Consider the following 22,210-nt stretch of genomic DNA (forward strand, 5'->3'; position numbering starts at 1 on the left):
AAATTTGGGGGTGTGATAACTTGTAGAAATACAAGTTATTTATTCCACCTTATCTAGATATTGCAGCCAAAAGTTAGTAAATATGCACCGATTGTATGAAAATTAGCTCAGAATTACAATAATTATAAATGATCGCAATTACAGCCACTAACGCCATAAAGATGGAAGACAAGCCGAGTTTTACTCTATTTTGCAGGAAACCAAGTAACTACTTGTGCTCAAGGCTCAAGAAGAACTGATCAACGCATCTTTGTCACATTGCACCCGTCAATCAACAATGAAGAGAAGATTAACGCAATAACGGCGCAATGTGAAAGTCGATCCATAGCTAACTTTCAACTGCATGCGGTAATAAAAACAACACTGCATGCAAATCCACGATCGAAAAATGCAACTGAGCAACGCAAAAGCAGAGGATTGAGACACATGTACAACTAACGGTTGTGCAGAATTGACAGTCTGATTGCATAACAAAAGGAATAATATCCCTCCATCTTCGGAATTACCATAACCATCAGTGGGGACCACATGACCAGAGTCAAAGACCTGCACCTATAAATACCCCATAGATTTCAGAGAAAACTTATGCTACTCGATACGGGGCTAAGTGCTACTAAACTGTTGAGAGAAAAGGATGAGTTGAGTGCTTAAGTGAAGAAATCCGAGAAGAAGACGAGATAAAGCCGAGAGGTGAATCTCAGATCTAACCTGCCGAATACCCGATCGAAAGCTCTGTGTATAGATCTCTGCTACCGGTGGAGCAAGCCTGAGAGGGAAGCTCTCCCTACCATCAAATCCATCCTATCCGGGAAGCAGATCTCCATCGAATTAGTGCCAAGACATTGGCACTTGTTTGTATCTGTTCTATCTCTTTCCTCATTTTATTTCACTTTCTCTTCATCTTTTCATTCACACACTATGTATCAAACGCTTAATAGATATATTAAATGTTTCGATAGCTTTCATATACCATTCTCTTTCTATTTCCATTCCTCCATGAATCACTTTTTCCATGATGTCTTTTCAATCCCCTGATAGTTAATATGAATCAAACAAGTACTTAATCTGTGTTAAAGGTATAAAATGCGTTTAGCTAAGGCATGCTAGACGGCATCTACACCTGTGAGAGCAGAAGTGAAGATGCCATTCTGATCTATCGAGAGAAGGTTAGAAGAATGTGTTAACTAAAGCGAGTAGTACTTCCAGACATGGAAGCAACCTTGTGTTCATTACGTTATTCTCTGTTTCACCACAGACATGTGGGAGCGTGACCGATCACTGAAAGGTGTACGCCAAGATAAGAGCGAAATAGTATTTCTAGCTTCAACGAAATTGAGAACTTGTGTTGTTTATATTATTTATCTCTCTTTCTATTCTATTCATAAGACTTGCCGCCGCATTCCACGTCTTTGCATAACTTTCACAGCCAGCCTTGACCCTAACATCTTGTAACATGAAGCCTGTATCTTGTATCGTCTAGCTTAGGTTTATTGTATTTTATTTTATTATCACATATTTACTGCTTTACTTTATTTTATCGAAATTTATATACCTGTACAAACACATTTTTAAAGATTGAAAACCTGATCGCATATATCATGAACATATCATAATAACCTAAAACAGTCCCTAAGTTCGACCTCAGATCACTTCGAGAAACTTGCGGTGGAATTACACTTAGTTCTGTCGTAAGGAAACTTGTGACAACGCATGGCATACTACGTGAACATCTATAATTAACGCATATCTAGCAGTAGTATCGCATCATTTCGAGCATAGAACATCATCAATCATTATATAATTTTTGCGTTACAGTCTGCAAAGCAGGATTCAAACCATGATAAAAGATTTCCATCTGAAGACAGTCTGCCAAACCATTGTGTGGACAATCCTTGACCAACCTCTTAAACCTCACCCAGGCATTGCTGAGCGATTCATCCATGTCTTCTTCAAAATTTGTTATGAGTTTCCTTCGTCTGGCATTTTCAGTAGGTGAAAAATATTTCTTCATAAATTTCTCTACCACCTGTTCCCAAGAAGTGATCTCTCCCAGCTCGAGAGAATATGCCCATTTCCTTGCCTGATCACAGAGAGAAAGTGGAAACAAAGTTAGTCGAACTTCTTCGGCAGAGATGTTCGGGAACACAAAAGTATTGCAGATTTCAATAAAACTTCAGAGTGGGCGTGCGGGTCCTCGCCATGCCGTCCTCCGAATTGTTCTGCAGTCTGGATCATCTGCAGCATCACCGACTTCATTTCGAATCTGCTTCCATCGAGGGAAGGCCTCATGATTCTTGGAGAGAAATCATAGAGGTTTAGCGATGCATAATCCCTAATGAGTCTATTGCGATCGTTTGCTAGTAGGATTGGATTCGCCATGACGTTGTTTTCGTTTGGTGTTTCGTTTTCAGGCTGCTCTGCCATCTCTTCTTTGTCTAACTGTGGTTACTATTGGCGGTCTCTTAATCTCTGTCTAAACATCCTCTCAATCTCCGTGTTGTAATTCACCAGAGATTGAGAGTCTGCAAAGAAATCAGAAACATGATGCGTTATTTTATGATGTGGAAATGTAGATGAAATGTGATGGTGAAATTGCATTGAGCACTCAAGTTTCCTCAGCGGAATCCAAATGTAAACTCCATTGAGTTTCCTGATGAGTCCAGGGTGAACTCAGGGACTTGTGAAAACAGGTTGCCTTGGTAATTTTTGGAAAACTTTACAGTAACCAAATAAATCAATAGTTGTTGAGGTTGTTGTTTGCAGTGATGAAAAATAAATAAATGCAGCGGATTTGAAAAGTCGGATTGCATGATAGATTCACTGAGTATGCAGATGAATGGGTTGAGAAAGTCTTTAGCTAGCGTTACTTGGGAATGCGACAGACTATGCGATCATGCTACAACCACGCAGTGCAAGTCATTTTCCAATGTAAATGCGATGCTCCTAAGTCTAGGACGCATGTGTTGAATGCAAAAGTGTCCATAGAGCTTATTCCTAAGTCTCTACTCTTTTCCTATGCGATAAGGCAAAGTGCATAAAGGCAAGGTGACCGCATACAATCATATCCTATCTCTAGAATGCATGCGATGCGTTAATAGCAAATAGTGCTTATTTCTAAGCACTTATCTCTTGATTATGTGTTCTAATCTGACTCTCCTGAGCCTAGATTCTAACCTGACTTTCCCAAGCCTAGATCCTATCCTTAGACTACCCTCCCGAGTAACTCTAATGAACGAATGAGGCATACATAATACAAGATAATCGTATAGAATGAAGATTCCCAGTTGTGTTAGCTATATGATTCTCAACCCATTCAACAGATTTAGCTACTCATGCGTAAATAACAGAGAGTGAACAAATATAGAGAAGTAAATTCTATTTCGATAAATGAGTTTGAGTACAAAATAACAATGGAAGATGAAGGTATAGAGAGCCTGGTAACAATTCCTTGCTGACCGAGACTTTTACACTGTAAATCTCTATTTGGTTCAAAAGATGTTTCTACTTCCACAAGAGTCGACCCTCTCTCTGTCCTTGAAGCTTCTGGCACACTCCCAAGCTTACCGGAACGATCTGTCGGCACAATCTTCTTCTCTCGCGTTCGCCTTAAAATAAAAGAAAATCTAAGAACAAGGCTAACTATCAATAGACTTGTGAACTCGTGGGATGGTGAACTAGTGAACTGGTCGAACCCCTTTTTTGAAGGTTGCCTCTGGTATTTATAGAACTTCCAGGGTGATGGGCGACTTCTCTCTCATGATTGCACAGATGGGATGGCTTTAATTCCCTGACTGATGCGTCGAATATTTGTCACCGAAAAGCTGAATGTACTTGTTATCATTAGCGGCTGTCAACTTAACTCGGATTCGACTATCATCAACTTTCTGTCCCATCATGATTAATTAACCCTTTCACCCAGATGTACCCATCATGTTGCGCCGACCAAGTTGTGGCAATCTTTCTTGAGCAAATGTTTGTGAACACGATCACTCCAAAGCCTTGTGGTAATGCTGCCTCAACAAATGATTTTCTATGATCCCAATTTTCGCCTTGCGTCAATGCATATTCTACATAAAAATACAAAAATCAGTTGTTCCTATGTGATGAATGCATGCGACCGCAATATTATGAATTTGATACTTTTTGGATGCAATTTAACATGTTTTATCAACACAAGCCAGCATTGTTTAAAAACTTAGCACTATGATAACGTGCATTTCTTCCCGTTATCAGCAGGCATCTCTTCAATTGATTCACTGAATGGAATATTAATATGTAATTGTTTTAACATAGACACGAAGCATTGGTATTGTACCTCTTCATTCTTTTTCTTTCTGAGTCTTTGCGGGAAAGGTGGTAACTGCACTCTCACGATTCCCTTCTCTGTTGGCTTTGAGGGGGACATAACTTCTGGCTCTATTGCTTCTTTTTCTCCTTCTTCTTCTTGAGTCACTGCAATTTCAGGTTATGACGCAATGGGAGCAATCTAGCTGGGCTCCTTTCTTTCTCTCTCCACAGTTTTTCTACTCCGCAAATGTCACAGCTTGACATTGCTCTTTACCTGATCCCCCCGGGTTGCCTGGGAGTTCTGTTGAACTTGGCAAAGCCCCTTGCGGTCTGTTCTTTAGCTTACTTGCAATCTGGCCTATCTGTAATTCAAGATTGCAGATAGACGTAGCCTGACTTTGAAGCACAGTTTCGTTTTTCTCTATATATTGCTTCAACAAGCTTTCCAAGAAGGAATATTGCGGCGGTTGCGAGCTACTGGCTTGATTGCTTGTCTGACCGTTATTTCGCGAGAACAATCCAGGTGGCCCTTCTTTCTACGCCACAGATTGAAAATTCTGCTACTGATTCTTCCGTGCAAAATTTGGGTGATTTCTCCACCCGAGGTTGTAGGTATTCGAAAATGGATTATTTTTCACAAAGTAAATAGACTGTGGATTCTGTGGGCATTCTTCTATTGCGTGCTCATCACTGCAAGTCGCATACCTTGCGGTATTTTGATTAATTGTGTTTACTTGCCCATTTTACAGTGTTGGGTTACTGATCGCAATTAAGTTCATCATTGCGGTCATTTGGTTATGTAGTGAAACAATAGCACCATCACTTGCGTCATTATCCTTGATTCTCAGTCTCTGATCACTCTCTCTCCAATCCTCGTGGTTTTTAGAGATGCGATCCAAGATGTTCTTAGCCTCGTCATACGTCTTATCTAGCAGACCACTAGCAGCTGCCGCATTGGCAGCGGTCTGCGAAGCGGGATTTAAACCATGATAAAATATTTCCATCTGAAGGCAGTCTGGCAATCCGTTGTGTGGACAGTCCCGAACCAACCTCTTAAACCTCGCCCAGGCATCGCCGAGCAATTCATCCATGTCTTGTTCAAAATTGGTTATGAGTTTCCTTCGTCTAGCATTCTCAGTAGGTGGAAAATAATTTATTCATAAATTTCTCTACGACCTGTTCCCATGAAGTGATCTCTCCCGGCTCGAAGGAATATGCCCTATTGCCTGATCACAAAGAGAAAATGGAAACAAAGTTAGTCAAACTTCTTCGGTAGAGATGTTTGGGAACACAAAAGTATTGCAGATTTCTATAAAGCTACAGAGGTGGGCGTGCGGGTCCTCGCCACGTCGTCCTCCAAATTTTCCTACAGTCTAGATCATCTACAGCATCACTGGTTTCATTTCGAATCTGCTCCATCAAGAGCAGGCCTCATGATTCCTGAAGAGAAATCATAGAAGTTTGGCGATGCATAGTCCCTAATGGGCCTATTGCGATCATTTGCTAGCAGGATTAGATTCGCCATGATGTTGTTTTCGTTTGGTGCTCCATTTCCAGGATGCTCCACCATATCTTCTTTATATGACTGTTGTTGTTGGTGGCCTCTTAATCTTCGTCTGAACATCCTCTCAATCTTCGGGTCATAATTCGCCAGAGATTGAGAGTCTGCAAAAAATCAGAAAAATTACCGTTAGCACACTAATTTGCCGAAGTCCCCGGCAACGATGCCAAAAACTTGATGCACTATTTTATGATGTGGAATGCATTGAGGCTCGAGTTTTCTTAGTGGAATCCAAGTGTAAACCCCACTGAGTTTCCTGGTAAGTCCAGGGTTGAACTCAGGGACTTGGGAAACAATATATAGTGGTAATTTTTCAGAAGACTTTACGATAACTAAATAAATCAAGTAGTTGTTGGGAATGTTGTTTGCGGTAATAAAAATAAACAAATGCGACAGAGTTCAAAAATAGTTGATAGAATAGAAGATATGATGAGTATGCAATGAACGGGTTGAGAAGGGTTTCGGCTAACACTTCCTAGGATGCGTTCATGCTTTGCGATCATGCTACATACATACAATAGTAAACCATCTCTCAATGCGAATGCTATGGCTTCTAAAGCTAGAACCTCTATTCTTATTTATGCGATGACAAAATGATACACACATAAATAAGGCGACCACATAATATCATACCTATCTTTAGGATGCATGCGATGGAGGTTGGCAAATAGAGCTTATCTCTAAGTCCCTATCTCTTGTTTATGCAGTTCTAATCTTGCTCTCTCGAGTCTAGATTCTAACCTAGCTCTCTCAAGTCTTAGGTTCTTTCTTTAGACTCTCTCTCGAGTAGCTCTAAAGGGATGTTGGGCACAACATAAAGCAAGATAATCGCAAGCAATGAAAATCCTAGGTCATGTTAGCTTAGTTCTTCTAAACCTATTCGACAAGTTTAGCTACTCATGCGCGCTAAGAGAGTGAACAGATGTAGAATAAGAACTTCCATTGTATAAATATAAAGATGAAGTACAGAATAACAATGCAAGAAGAGATTAAAGAGCCTGGTAGCAATCTCTTGCTTCCCAGGCTTTTACACTGTATTTTCTACTCGTGTTCAGAAGATAATCTCGCTCTCGCAAGAGTCGGCCCACTCTCTGCTTCTACGCTTTCGGTTTCTCTCTCGAGTTGCCCTTAGCGATCTTCCGGCATCTTAGCTCTTCTCTTGCTCCGCCTTAACATAAAAAGGAAAACTATGGACAAGGCTAAATTGGAGAAATTTTATCCAAGTATCCGAACTGGTGAACTAGTTGACCCTTTTTCTGAAGGATGCCTTCGGTATTTATAGAGCTTCCAGGATGAAAGGTGGCTTCTCTCTTATGATTACACAGATGGGATGGCTTTAATTCTCTAACTGATGCGCCGAATATTTGTCACCGAAAACTAAGTGTACTTGTTACCGTTAGCGGCTTATCAACTTAATTCGGATTCGACCGTCATCAGCTTTCTGTCCCATTGTGATTAGTTATGCCTTTTACCCAGATGCGCCCATCAAGTTGCGCCGGATCTATGCGGAAATCCTTCTTGAGTAGATGTTTTCAAACACAGATCACCACAAAGCCTTGCGGTAATGCTGCACTCGTTCGTTGATTTCTTATGATCACGCTTTTCGCCTTGCATCAACGTATATTCTACATAAAAACACAAAAGTTAACTATTTCTATGCGTTGAACACATGTGATCGAAGTGTTATAAACTTAATGCTTTTTGGATGCAATCTACATATTTTATCAACACAAGCCAACATCGTTTAAGAACTTAGCACTGTAATAACGTGCATTTCTACCCATTATCACTGCCCAGTTTATGTGGTTACCTTGTCTTATATATGTGTCCATCACACCTTTAGAGCTACTCGAGAGAGAGTCTAAAGAAAGAACCTAAGGCTTGAGAGAGCTAGGTTAGAATCGATTCTCGAGAGAGCTAGATTAGGTTTTCATAAGCAAGAATGGAGACTTAGAAATGAGCTCCATTTGCTATTACACAGCGTATGAACCCTATGGAGATGATAATGACTATGTCCAAGAAGTAGGATGTTGTATGCGGTCATCTCGACCTTTTTGCATACACATCACATACGTCCTAGATTTAGGCTTTTAGTGTGTGTAGCATGATCGTATAGCTTGCGTTGGTAGAGGTTACCCTTGCGGTCAATCTTAAGGGTTGCGATGAAGACATCTCCACATTTTATCTATTTTTTCATCCATTTACTATGCGTCAACAGTTGTCGTGTCTCTATCTCTCATTCATACTTCTCATTGCATTGTCTGTTAGTTAGGAGTAGGAGTAGTTGTAGCATAGAACCCCCATCCATTCTTTTATTCAATCGTCGCATACACATTACTACATACATCAAGTTACAAGTCCCTGAGTTCGACCTCGGATCACTCCAGAAACTTGCATTCGTGTTATACATGGCGTGAGCGCAAGAAAACTTGTGACAGGAACGCATGGCCATCGCATACATTCGTTAACACATAATTCACTCCAATGCATGACCACTGATGCATGATAATTAACGCATACATTAAGAACATGCATCACATATTGCGTTCAAGTAATTTTAGTCATCAAGTAATTGATAACTAATTTCTCGTCATCAGCAGCTGAACAACGATTTTCTTGAAGAGTTCTTCAAAGGTATGTTTTGAAAACCCATTTTTATGAACAACATGCTTTAGTTTTTGTCAAAATTAGTGAATTAGAATGCTTATGGATCCTTGATACTTTCGCTGCTTGTTGTTAAACTTTAACATCAGCAACATTGTGCTTCGAAGCTATCTTCGTGACAATCACATCCTCTCGATGCACAATCTCCCAGATGAGATGGTATTTCTCTCTATGTGCTTGCCATGCTTATGACTCCGAGGCTCACGAGAATTTGCCACAGCACCACGATTATCACAATAAAGAGTGATGGGCCTAGATATATCTAGAACAACTTCAAGATCAGTCAGGAGTTTCCTGAGCCAAACGGCCACCTTAGCAGCTTCACAAGCCGCTACATACTCGACCTCCATGGTGGAGTTTGCGATGCACCCCTACTTGGTGCTTCGCCATACTACAACCCCTCCGTTAAGAGTGAATACTGATCCTAAAGTAGATTTCCTAGAATCCTTATTAGTCTGAAAATCAGAGTTTGTGTATCCTATAAGGATCAAATCCTTAGAACCATACACAAGCATATATTCCCTTGTTCTCCAAAGATACTTGAGGATGTTCTTAACGGCTGTTCAGTGACCCTGTCCTGGATTAGACTGATATCTACTAACTATCCCCACTGCGTAGCAGATGTTAGGTTTAGTACATAACATTGCATACATTAAATTGTCTACAGTAGATGCATAGGGGATCCATCTTATTTCCTCAACCTCTTGAGGTGTCTTAGGACACTGTTCCATAGACAATGTAACTCTGTACCGAAAAGGCAATAAGCCCCTCTTGGAGTTTTGCATTGAGTACTTGATCAACATCTTGTCAATGTACAATGCCTGAGATAGTGGTAGCATTTTGTTCTTTCGATCCTGAAAGATCTGAATCCCAAGAACAAACTAAGCCTCTCCCAAATCTTTCATTTGGAATTGGGTCATTAGCTAGTTCTTAATTGAAGTCAGTAAGTCTACAACATTCCCAATGAGTAGGATATCGTCTACATACAACGCTAGGAAAACTACTAAACTGTTGATGATTTTCTTGTAGACACAAGGCTCATCAACGTTTTGATCAAAGCCATAAGATTTGATCGTAGTATCAAACCTTATGTTCCAACGGTACATGAATAATTAATTAAACTCTTTAATTACATTATTCACCATCCATTAACTGTCGGGCACTCCACTAAAGTCCGACAGCTGTATTCTTTGCACTACAGATATATTATGTGTCCATTGGATATAACCAATCAACAGTACAATGATCCTTCACAAATTGCTCGTAAGTACAGCTAGGCCAAATTATCGTTTTGCCCTTGTAGTTACATCTAACTCCTTAAGTACCATTGATCTTTCTAATGAACAATAGATCATAGTCCAACTATGACTAAACCACTATCGAGCCAAGAGAGGGTGTGGCGCCATATTGTTCAAGACCCGGAATCAGCTCTTAAGGGAGCAATTTATCTACTTACCTCTGCCTCAAGGAAGGAGTGAATTCCATCTTGTGTAACTGTGTTTCCAACTCCTTAATCAGACGAATCCCCAAAATGGTAAGTTTGTTGAATTGGCAATCTGGCCACTCTCATCCATACAAATCAAAGGACCACCTCATAGACAGGATTCACAATTCACTCAAGATTCAGGTCATGATTATTTGTAAAAAGAGGATGAAGAGTGCATTAACTCAAAGTAGCCAAAGATTTTGTTAAACAATTGATATGTGGACTTCCTTACAGAATATCAATTACATGGTTACAACTGAAGGAACCCCAAGGTCCGCAGCGAAAGTGAGATCGATCCCAATTTCATTTTTCATCGAATCGCAAAATTACTTCACAATAAATTTATGCATTAAACATAAAATTACAGCATGCAAACTAAAAGAGGAGGAAAGGCTAAGATCAACTTACCCTTGAAGCCAAAGATCTTCATGAATTTCCTCTTTTCCGGTCACGATGAAACATGCAGAAAAAGGTCGTCAATGAGGGCACCACCCAAATATTTCTTCTGTATTCTCTGTAGGGAAAGAGAATTCTTAGGAGTTGTGGGCTCTGAGTTTTGAAAAAAGGGAGAGAAAGATTTGAGAAGAGATGAGGTTTCTTGGGAGATCCAAAAAATCACATAGCACACTGATACACTCCTTTGTAACTTCTCGTGAAAAAGATGAAGATGTGTTAAACAACAACAACAACAACAACAACAACAACAACAACAAAAAAAAAACTCCCACACTCATGTTTTACTCTAGAGAGGGGGGAGGGGGAGGGGTTGGGGAAGGATTACAACTATCTCCTATTAATTTTTTTAAAAAAAGTATAAAAATCAAAATAATTTAACAAATTATTTTAATAAATTGTTTAATATATATATTTATCTGATAACTACCTTATCATATAATATATATTAAACTATATATTATATCAAATATAACACATAACCTATAGTTTTTATACTGTATCAAATACAATATAAATTATAGTTTGTTTCTCTCTCAATAATGCATGACATTTAATATAAATCATATTTATACTAAATTTATTTATATGAATCTCATCTATATAATTAGTATTTGAATCATATTCAAATACTTAATTTCTCTCGAAATAAACTTTATATTATAATGTATCAAATACATTATATTAATTATATCACATATAATTAATCTAATTTAATTAAATTGTATTACATATAATTAATTCCTTTAATTCATTTGAACAATTCAAACTAATTCAAAATTAATTCCAAATTAATTCTCAATAATTCGTGTTGAGCTATAGACAAGATCTTATGGATCTATAGCTTGAAGCTCCAAAGGTATTTGAATAATTAATTAAACTCCTTTAATTAAATTACTCAATATCCATTAACTTTAGGTCACTCCACTAAAGACCGACAATTGCACTCTTTGCACTACAGATATATTTCTATATCCATTGGATATAACTAACCAATAGTGCAATAACCCTTCACAAATGTCTCGTAAGTACAGCTAGGCCAAAATTACCATTTTGCCCCAATAGTTACATCTAACTCCTTAAGTACCATTGATCCCCATAATGAACAATAAGTCACAGTCCAACTCTGACCAAACCCCTCTCGGGCCAAGAGAGGGTGTGATACCATATTGTTCAAGCCTCGGAATCAGCCCTTAAGGGAGCAATTTATCTACTTACTAACATTAGGGAATGAGTGAATTTCGTCTTGTGTAGTTGTGTTCCCAGTTCCTCAATCAGACGAATCCCAAAATGGTAGGCTTATTGAGTCAACGATCTAACCACTCTCACCCATACAAATCAAAGGACTTCTTTTATAGATAGGAGTTCACAACTTACTCAGGATTCAAGACATGTCCCTATGGTCATCCTAGTGAAATGTAAGTCTCTACTATAAACAATGTTATATAATGAGACTATTCATTTCGTGGTTCAATCTTATACAAACCCTTTGTATAGAACACCCCTGCTCACATGTCTTTGCATGAATGATCAGGATCAGATCATTTGTCTTTACAACAATTGTAACAGTTACAAAGTGGATTGTATTCATAATGTCATCAAGATAAGGTATCCAGCCTTTTCTATCTACTATAGACCATTTAGGTTATCAATTAAACATGATCCACTTTTATATCTCTACATACATGTTTAAGTTATAGAAAATAACTTTGGATGTCAGTTTATTGGCTTTGTGGGTTAATGCTACTAAATATCGAATAAAAATATCTCATATTTTATTAAATAAATAAATCATTTGTACATTAGAATTACAAACTACAATTAAGTAAATAAATCTTTAATTTGAATGATTCTTTAAAAGATTTGCATGTGTATATCATTCATATTAGAAATGTTGTGAAGTATAATAGGTCATCCCCTGCAAGACTGCAAATATTTAAAAATTTTGTTAAAGAAGATAGGAAATCAACAAGAAGTTTCCTTATGATGGATGTCCAAGCATGATGGAATTCAAATTTCACTATATTGGATGGAGAAATTTAGTGCCAAAAGACATTTGAAAGATTGGAGGAGCATGACCCAAGTTATTTGCCAAAAGATGATATTTCAACTATTGAAGGTTGGGATAATACTAAACTATTTGTAGAGTTCTTGAAGACTTTCTCAGATATTACATTAAAGTTTTATGCATCTACGTCTATGACTTCAAACATATTTTTTTATGAAATATGTTTAGTCTAAGAGAATAGTTCATGAATACTCATTGTACGATAATACACTATTGAGTCAAATGGCAGTAAACATGCACACAAATTTTAATATGTATTGCAGTATAACTAAAAATGAGTAGACCAATTTATTGTTGTATATTATTGTAGTTCTTATCCCTAGATACAAGTTGACTTATCTGAGTTACTACTTTAATGAACTTTTGGAGGAAAAAGTGCAAAACAAAAAAAAAAAAAACACTAAGGTTGAATAAGCAATTTGCCATTTTTGTGATGATTATTATATAAGAAAGTCAATACCAAAAGAACAATATCAACAAACAAAATCATCTACACCTATCAAGCATCTAGTTGTCAAAGTCATGGTTTAATACAATCAATGTTATCTGATGCATATAGTGGAATTGACTCTAGCTACAAGGTACATGTTGTTGTACATGGTAGATTTAAACGAACTAATTTAAAAGATCCAAATGACAGTAAAATGCAGAGGCAACTTGTTATCTAGATGAGGAGTCGTGTAGAAGATGAAAACTTAGATATGTTAAATTAGTGGAAAATAAATCTTCTCCATTTAGGATTAGGATTATTAGCCAAGTAGGTCAAGGGCATCTATTATATTTCTATATCTGCAGTGCCAACTGAATCAACTTGTATCATTGATGGATGGGTGTTAGATTCTTTTCAAAGCTTGCAAATTAGATAAACTCATTTGTGCTCAAAATTTGCCGATTTCAATCCAACCTTTGGATGATATGAGTGAAAAAATTGATGGGGTAAAGAAATTGATGAAGGTAATAAATAATCGCATCATAATAATTGTAAATTTTATTTATTTCATTATTTGCATTTAATAAGCTAATTGTTTTTTTCATTCTTATCTAGAATTCACAAACATACAAAAGGAGATAAAAGTTTCATTTTAGAATTTGAATTATGATTCTACGATTATGAGTTTTTGCTCTTAAATCTTATTTATATATATTTTTTAATTATATAAATTTTGTTATATACTAAATGTTAAGTACTGAATCTCATTTTTTTTAGTGTCTCAAAATATAATACTGGAATTAGAGTTATGTTGAAAAGTCAGTGATTCCAGTATAATACAAATGAAAGAGAACATAGAATACCATTAGTAGAAAAAGTAAAGGAAGGAGTCAAATAAGTAATAATTTTTGTTTTCCGTCATGAGATCTTAGCATAGTCAAATTCAAATCATTCATTACTTACAAGAATATGACATAGTTTATTAGTTATTGTCTTTTGCATGAGAATAGGGAAATGTGATCCATGACATTTGATTGTTGAATCATATCAAAGATTCTTGATTAGAATAAGATTTGAGAACTTTTTGTATCGAACTTTTAAGTTCTCTTCAATTTGAGAAGATTCTAATGTTTGCTGTTTTTATTCATTTTCATATTAGGCTTTTAATGTTCCATTTTATGCACGAAGGGGCAAGTTTTTTCATTGTATTGGTTGATTTACTTTGGTAATTGTTTTATCGAACTCATAGTAAATTGAGTTTCACGTTAAACTAATGTAATTTGAAATTTTTCTTCCTTAATATATAAGATGATGTATATAAATATAACGGGATTTATAATATATGTGTGTGAGATAGATTTTGTAACTAAATTGGATTTTGTAGAAAAAAAATCAATCCAACCGAAATCAAACTAAGTTAGGTCAGGTTCATATAAGAATCAAACTAGGTCACTTTAATTTCTTTATTCTTGTCGTGTTTTTAGTACTTTTCTCAATTTTACTTGATGACGAAAGTTGTGAAATTCATATTTAAATTTTTATTGCATGTTGTTAAACTAATATTTTAATTAAATAAATTTAAACATTTTTCTAAAAATTTTGTTAAACTGTCAAAGATGAACCCTTCTAAGATTTGACGAGATAATTAACTTTGTATACTTATTCTTATTAGGTAAGAAGCCCTTTAATTTGGTCTAAATAATTTATTGTTGACTTTGACTACTTTTTTTCTATATTTGTTGACAGGCTCAAGTTATTTTCATAGTTTAGTTGGGCATTTAAGTAGTTGATTAAATTTTGTTTGATTCATTGATCTTAGTATCTAAGGGCCGTTTGGGGCAAGAATTGTCCTAAGACTATAATAACTACTTCTTGTCATAGGAAATATTATTTTGTAATCCTCAATTAGTTACAGTAACACTATTTCAAAATCCTCATTTGCTACGATATGTAAATTTGCTACTTTTTTTACTATTTTATATTTATTATTTTGTATTGTTTGCTACAATATTTACTATTTATTCTTAAACTAAAATAGTTTACACATCAAACACATACTATTATAACTCGAACTAAGATAACCTATACCCCAAACATAAACTATTTTAACCCAATTATGATAACCTATGACTATAATAACTAATTTCTTGTTCCAAACCGTCCTAAAAGATAAATTAGTAGGCACATAAAATAATAATAATAATAATAACTTATAAACAAGGAGATCTACCAAATACCCAACCTAACTTTACTAGCGCCAATTTATGTGGACAAGTTTCCATAATCTTTCCAACTCCTTTGACTCAAAAGTAAGCACATGAATGTTTAATATCTCATTGAAGAATACTTTAGGATTTTCCATTTTTTATTATTTTTTTATTTCATCCATAACTGTATTTTGTTACAACTGTGCTAGGTGGGATGCATTTAATAATTGTAGAAAAGAAGGTATTACAACACAAGATTCATATAAAAAAAAACTAATAAATATATATGTATCACATATATATATTTTGATCAAATATGGTAATGTCATAGAATGTTCACTTTTTAACAGAACACGTAAAAATATTTTCTTACAAATAAAAAGAAAGAATTTAATCACCGATTTTGTGGTTGTTAACACATATAGATGGCCGCTGAATTATGTTCTTCACAGATAAAAAAAAAAAAATGTCAAATTACTTACCGAAATAACAAAAAAATACTGATAAACATCTATCGGCACCTATTAGTGATAGAAACTTATAAAGGCTGATAGAAGTCTATCAATATTTATCAGTGATAGAAATTGAAAGAAGTTTTATGATTAAATTTTATTATTGTGTATAAATAATTTTATCTTATTTTTCTACTTACGAAAATCTCCCTTGAAGAAATAATATGGTTGAAGTCTTATCTTTTTAGAAGTATGATTAAATTTTTCAAATGATAATGATACAATTATTCAAAAAGAGAAATAATGATTGTGATTGATTTGCCTTTATTTTTATTCCATTTTGACAAACAAGCTCTTGATTATAAAAATAAGGAAGAGAACGTGGATTGGAGAAATAACAACTCAAACTTAATTTTATAATCAAATGGTTCAGATTTGAACTACAAACAAATGAGAAACTGAGTTTAGAATCAGTTAATTGTACAGCTCATACTTGCAACCATCTTTAACCCAAGTTTTTTTTTTAAATGGTTTTACATCTTTGTCACGTCTTGATATTTGCGCATCTTTATAGTTCGATATCGACATAAAAGTAGATCAATTTCGTTTTATCTAAACAATTCATGTAAAATAAAAAATAAGTAATAAAATTTCATTAATGTAAATATAATAGGAACAATAAACATCATTCAAAAAAACATAAAAATATTTATTTATTAATTTAAATAATTTAATTGTTTTTTAATTTTATAGTGATTTTTAAAAAATATCTATCAACATCGACAATTCATTGATCTTTTTATCGACATTTCAGCAAATTGAGATATCATAATTCCATCGACATCAACGTTTTAAATCTTTATTTGTGAAAGGGTAAGTGTATGCGTATATGATTCCTTCAAACTTAAACAATATCGATGACTTAACTCCTTCAAGGTATCGCCACGGGGCCCAATTTTTGTGCGCGAACCTTCCGGCACGAAAAAGTGCGAAAACAGACCTAGAGATTAAGAACGATGAAAAAAAAGTCGTGTGCCAGACGGTTCTTGGCATTGAGATTATATAGGATGTAGAGAGTTCTGATTTCTAGAGAGTTTTGATCGAGTATGAGTTGAAGCATTGAGATGATACACGATACATAAAAGGCCGAAAATGAACCCATAAACAATTAAAATCGATGAGATATGATAATGGACCTCCAAACACTAAGATGATATAGGATATGGGGATATAAGATCTCATGTTGGGTCTCCAAACAGCTCGTGTTGAACTATAAAAGAAAGACATTATATTCACATGAAAGTTCATTTTTTATCATTTCCTGACACATGTAAATAAACTTACGTACATACATGTTTATTTTAGAATACAATAGAGGTCGAGGAATTTTCTTTTCACATACATATCTTAGATGAAAATATGTAAAAGTATATACTGTATTAAACCTTCGACCTCTTAGATTGAAATGCATGTCAATACTATTGAGTTAAGCTCACTTCAACCTACCAGCCTCGATTCATGTGTTAAATGAAAACTTGTAAATAGGGTATTAAAATGAAAAATGTGGAGGAATTATGGGAATGGGTATTTGCTGTTATAATTTAGAAATGTGAGATAAATGAAAATTTTACCCAAAATCTGAAAACTGAAGGGGCCGTCACTTTCATTGCATACCTTTTTCTCTTCGCTTCTCTTCTTGTTTTGCCAAAAATGTGCTGTCCAAATACTTCTCTGCCCAAAAACTGAGGAACCGAGGATTTGCACAGCCCACGAACGAGGCAAATCCGTTGAAATCAAATGGACAAAACCGATTCAATCAGTGGTTTCTCTGATCTTGTTCAACTTCCAGATTTCTCTCAGTATGTTGAAATTGATCCCACTGGCAGATATGGAAGAGTATTTCTCTACCTCTCTCTCTCTGACTCTCTTGCGAATTCGCCTTGATTCTGATTTTGTTCTCTTCTCTATTGCAGTACAATGAAATTCTCGGCAAAGGAGCTTCCAAGATAGTGTATGAACGAATTTAGCCTCTCCTTCGTTTCCTTTGCATTTTTGTAATTAATATCGATTTTCGGATTTCCTTGTAGTTTCACCGTTTTTTAACATGCATTTTCTATTTATTTTGAGAATTCGATCTCTTCTGCGTGTTTGATTTTTGTTCATTTCGCTCTCTTTTTCGATTTCCTCTTATGGGTTATGTTTGATTTTGTTGATTTTATTCTGTTTCTGGAAATGAGCATTCGCCTGAGATTTTCTTTTGCTTTATAGTTACAGAGCATTTGATGAGTATGAAGGGATTGAAGTTGCTTGGAATCAGGTCAAACTCTGTAACTTTCTTCAATGTCCTGAAGATCTTGAGAGGCTATACTCTGAGATTCACCTCTTAAAAACATTGAAACATAAGAACATTATGAAATTCTATACTTCTTGGGTCGATACTGCAAATAAGAACATCAACTTTGTAACTGAAATGTTCACTTCTGGGACTTTGAGGCAGTAAGAATGCTTTTGAACATTCAATCTTACACCGTTCACTTTCTATTCTCTTAATTGTTGCCTTCTTTCTTTTAGATTTCTGCCTCATTTCTGGTTGGTTCTGTTCTCACAGGTTTAGGCTAAAGCATAGGAGAGTTAACATTAGAGCAGTGAAGCGATGGTGTAGACAAATTTTGAGGGGTCTTCACTATCTCCATAGCCAAGACCCTCCTGTGATCCACAGAGATCTCAAGTGTGACAACATTTTTGTTAATGGTAACCAAGGAGAAATTAAAATTGGAGACCTTGGCCTTGCTGCTATCCTCCGGAAATCACATGCTGATCATTGTGTTGGTATGTTTATCTTCAAATCATGTGAAATTTTGGCAAGAGATTCAATTTTTGGACAGAAGAATCAGGCGGAGATCGTGTTACAGTTCTTTTACCATTTCATTCTTGGCTTTCTGATCCTTAATGTCCTCACGATGAATCACTTTCCTTGAGTTGCTGGTGATTTTTGTGAGAGAAATAAATCATTTTGTCAGATGTGCTTATTATTATTGTTATTACATTACAGGGACACCAGAGTTCATGGCTCCTGAAGTATATGAAGAGGCATATAATGAATTGGTAGACATTTATTCTTTTGGGATGTGTGTTTTGGAGATGGTTACGTTTGAATATCCATATAGTGAATGTAGTCATCCTGTTCAAATCTATAAGAAAGTAATTTCTGTAAGATCCCCGTCTCTCAATGGGCCTATGTTTTTCTTTAATCTAGACTATGTGAGGGTAGGAAAAGTTGATTCCTTAACATGCTTTCTACTTGTAGGGGAAAAAACCAGCTGCCTTGTATAAAGTGAAGGATCCAAGCATGCGGCAATTCGTTGAGAAATGCTTGGCACCAGTCTCTTGTAGACTTTCAGCAAGGGAGCTTTTGAGTGACCCTTTTCTCCAAGTTGATGATGGTGAAAGCAAGTTGAAAATCTCAAATTCTCGAGGAGAACTGGACGATTTTGCTTCCACTATAGCTCACCCTTTTCTTGAACAAGAAAAAAGATTTAGCTCAATTAGTTACAGTTTTGAGACCTCAGATGAATGGAGGTGCCATACAGTTCAGAAGGAAGCCGATGGGATTGAACTTTTTGAGGACGATGATAATGACATATTGGAAAATCTTGATAACAGTATTAAGGGGAAGATCAGAGAAGATGGCAGTATCGTCTTAAGACTTAGGATTGCAGATAAAGAAGGTAGATCACATTTATTTTCCTCCTTTCGGTTTTGGTCATGGATGCTTGCTTTCTATTAATAGTTACAGAAATGTTCACCCGAACAATGCGATATATGTGCAGGATGTATTCGGAACATATATTTCCCATTTGACACCAAGAATGATACGGCATTAACAGTAGCCACCGAAATGATAGCAGAACTTGATATTACTGACCAAGATGTGATCAAGATAGCTGAAAAAATTGATGGGGAAATTGCTTCCTTGGTACCTGACTGGAAGCCAGGGCCTGGCATAGATGAAACACCTCGTATCTCTTACGACGGTGGCTCTCGAAGCTACAACGATTCTAATCAACCATCTGATAATTCTTTGATAGAGAATAAGGGAAATGGAGCCAAACTCTATCAGATTTTAAACTGCAGCATAGATGGACGTGCTTTAGTGCAAGGACACTTCGAGCAAGGGCAGTTCTCCCTCAAAGCAGATCAGCCTACACAGTCTGTGGTAGAGAGCAGACCAAAAGTGTCAAGCCAACACAATCAGTCAAACTCTGCCCTCCATGAAAACCAAGCTCTTAGTTCTCATAGTTTTAGACAAAGACATTCTGGTGAAAATTACAAGAAAACTGACCAATCAGTCACTGTTGGGTATAGCAAAGAAAAAGTACCAGATACCAAAGCTACTGTCATTGATAGAACTTCACTAAGAAGTTTATTGGGTTCCCGATCGTTGTCCACGGTTCCATCCTATTGTGAAGATAAACTTGCTTCCCAAATCCATTGGGAAATTAGATGGCTATGGAATTGAGATAATTTAGAGACATCAGTTGGAACTTTTTTTGCAGTCCCTCTACATCGCTACAAGCAATAGAGGATGCAAGTGACAACGCTGTTTTTATTGGACAAGATTGTGAAGATTTAAATCATAGTTGAGGTTATTTCGTTGTAGCTGCCCCGTTTGGATACCCAAAGGGTCCGAAACTGTGAGGCGTTAGCTAGATTTTTCTTCAATTGCAGAGTATATATTCAAGAATCAAAGATTACAGGCACATTCCCTCCAAGCAACAAAACAACTCACTACCAGTTGCTGTTTTTTTATTGTACAGAAATATGTAAGCTATTCACAGCATTTACTGTACTTTTTTCACTTACATTGTCACCTTTTTTTTCTTCTTGATCATTGTTTTAGTTCACAAAGTTATTGGAATTGTAATGGATATTCTCTTATAGACAATGAAAAAAGATGCAAGTGTTCTCCTGGTTATTCAACATTCTGAAGTTATAGCTTGGTTTCTATGAAGCCTTGTTCATTATCCATAAGACCTTTTTTTTTTTCTTCTTTTTTTTTTAGTACATTATCCATGAAACTTAAGCGTGGTTGAGTTTGGTAGGTTTTTGAAATAGTGAAAAGTGAGTGTTTTTAGTTGACTAAAACTAAGACAAATGGTTGGTTGCATAGCTGGAGGTTGTGATAAGTTAGTATTTGAATGATCAAAAAGTTCTAAAGATGTGGAAGGGAATGCTTTTAAAAATAGTTATTTTAGCAAAATTATTTTCAATTATAAACACTTTAGTAAAAGGAAAAAAAAAAATAGCAAATCTTTTGTGTTCTTCTACACTTTAATTATAATTATTTTTAGCGTTTTCCAATCAAATATTTGGACAAAAACTACTCTGACAAAGTGAGTTTAATTCAATAGTAATTGTCATATCCTCTCTTTGTTGATATTAAAAATTTAATATTCCATTCCATAATCGTTATACTAAATTAAAAAAATTGTATAGTATCCCTCTTTTATGTGACTCCTTTATAATGTCAATTGCACACAACATAAAAATCATTCTAATATTAGATAAACATGAAGTTCTATTTTTTTTTTCATTTTTTGAATTTAGGACCCTCAGTTTTGTCTCTTTGGGTTGATCATTCTTGGGTTAGATTCTTTTTTTTTTTTTTTTTTTTTTATATTGCATTTCCATTTGGGCTTTATAAACTACACATTCCATAAATGTGATGTTTCATCTTAAAACCAATTGACAATAAATGGTAACTCTTTTATCCTATTAATATTTTGAGCTCTTCTCTTCATATTTTTATATATGACCTAAACATGTTAAGAATACAGCTTCTGAGAAGAGTGAAAATATTTTAAATTGTAAAGCTATCCTTATATTGGGATAAAACCTAACTAATTTTTCTTCTCAAAATTGTTTTTAATAGCATTCTCGTGAAACACAACATTATACACTAAAAATGGGTCCATTTTTCTGTTTTCAAATCCGATTGACTTCCACACAACCGGTTATAACGAGTATCCTTTCAAACTTTGGGGTCCAAAACTCATCATCTATAACACAACTTGAAAAGTTTAAGTTCAAATTTGTATAATTTGGATGAATTGATAATCATTTCGTTTTATTTTCTCTCATTTTCTTACAACCATTTGCATCTTTTTAATTATAAAAGTTGAATTCTTATCCAAATTTTAAAAACAAGAACAAATTTTTAAAAACTAAGTTTTTTGCAATTTTTTAAAAATATTTGGTAAAAGTATATAAAAAAAGTAAGAAATTTAAAACTGAAAAAAAGTGTAAATAGACACCAGCACTGATGAGTTGGAATCTTTGTCAAACATTACAACTTTGAGGGGAAAGAACTTAAAAGGTAGATGCATCCAAAGTCCACTCTTCTTTGCATATTGAATATTGATTGCTACTCTTAATTAGGATGCCAAAGTTTATACGTTGAATAAATTTGTCATGGCCCACTTTTCCTGAAAATAATACCTATTTTATAATGTTTTAGATGGTGGCATGAGTTATTACAAATTAGTCAACGTATTCGATTTTAAAAAATCTCTTAGGGTGGGTTTGAAATACATTTTTAAGTG

General features: G+C 35.3%; 1 protein-coding gene and 1 pseudogene across 3 annotated transcripts; both read left to right on the top strand.

Moving 5' to 3' along the window:
• The first annotated feature begins 12,437 nt into the window (after positions 1-12,437).
• Positions 12,438-13,050, top strand: LOC150037812 (zinc finger BED domain-containing protein RICESLEEPER 2-like; annotated as a pseudogene).
• A 4,187-nt stretch (positions 13,051-17,237) lies between these two features.
• Positions 17,238-20,583, top strand: LOC150037813 (putative serine/threonine-protein kinase WNK9). 3 transcript variants are annotated; one of them, XM_090310541.1, is made up of 7 exons: positions 17,238-17,504; positions 17,582-17,619; positions 17,877-18,104; positions 18,217-18,437; positions 18,661-18,818; positions 18,916-19,336; positions 19,439-20,583. In XM_090310541.1, the coding sequence occupies exons 1-7, from the start codon at positions 17,406-17,408 to the stop codon at positions 20,125-20,127; spliced, it is 1,854 nt and encodes a 617-aa protein (XP_090166667.1). In that variant the 5' UTR covers positions 17,238-17,405; the 3' UTR covers positions 20,128-20,583. The 3 variants fall into 3 exon arrangements, with proteins under 3 accessions (XP_090166667.1, XP_090166668.1, XP_090166670.1); XM_090310542.1 differs by having other exon boundaries at positions 17,264-17,504; positions 18,661-18,713; XM_090310544.1 differs by having other exon boundaries at positions 17,279-17,504; positions 17,877-17,925.
• Positions 20,584-22,210: the final 1,627 nt, after the last annotated feature.

Source organism: Benincasa hispida, chromosome 2, assembly GCF_027475165.1.
Source record: "Benincasa hispida cultivar pf3 chromosome 2, pf3_genome.v1.1, whole genome shotgun sequence".
In the NCBI taxonomy this organism is placed as follows: Eukaryota; Viridiplantae; Streptophyta; class Magnoliopsida; order Cucurbitales; family Cucurbitaceae; genus Benincasa; species Benincasa hispida.

Coding starts and splice junctions, on each gene's coding strand:
- LOC150037813 (XM_090310541.1), top strand. CDS start 17,406: ATGGACAAAACCGATTCAATCAGTGGTTTCTCTGATCTTGTTCAACTT. Junction 17,505..17,581: donor CCACTGGCAGATATGGAAGA/GTATTTCTCTAC, acceptor TCTCTATTGCAG/TACAATGAAATTCTCGGCAA. Junction 18,105..18,216: donor ACTTCTGGGACTTTGAGGCA/GTAAGAATGCTT, acceptor CTGTTCTCACAG/GTTTAGGCTAAAGCATAGGA.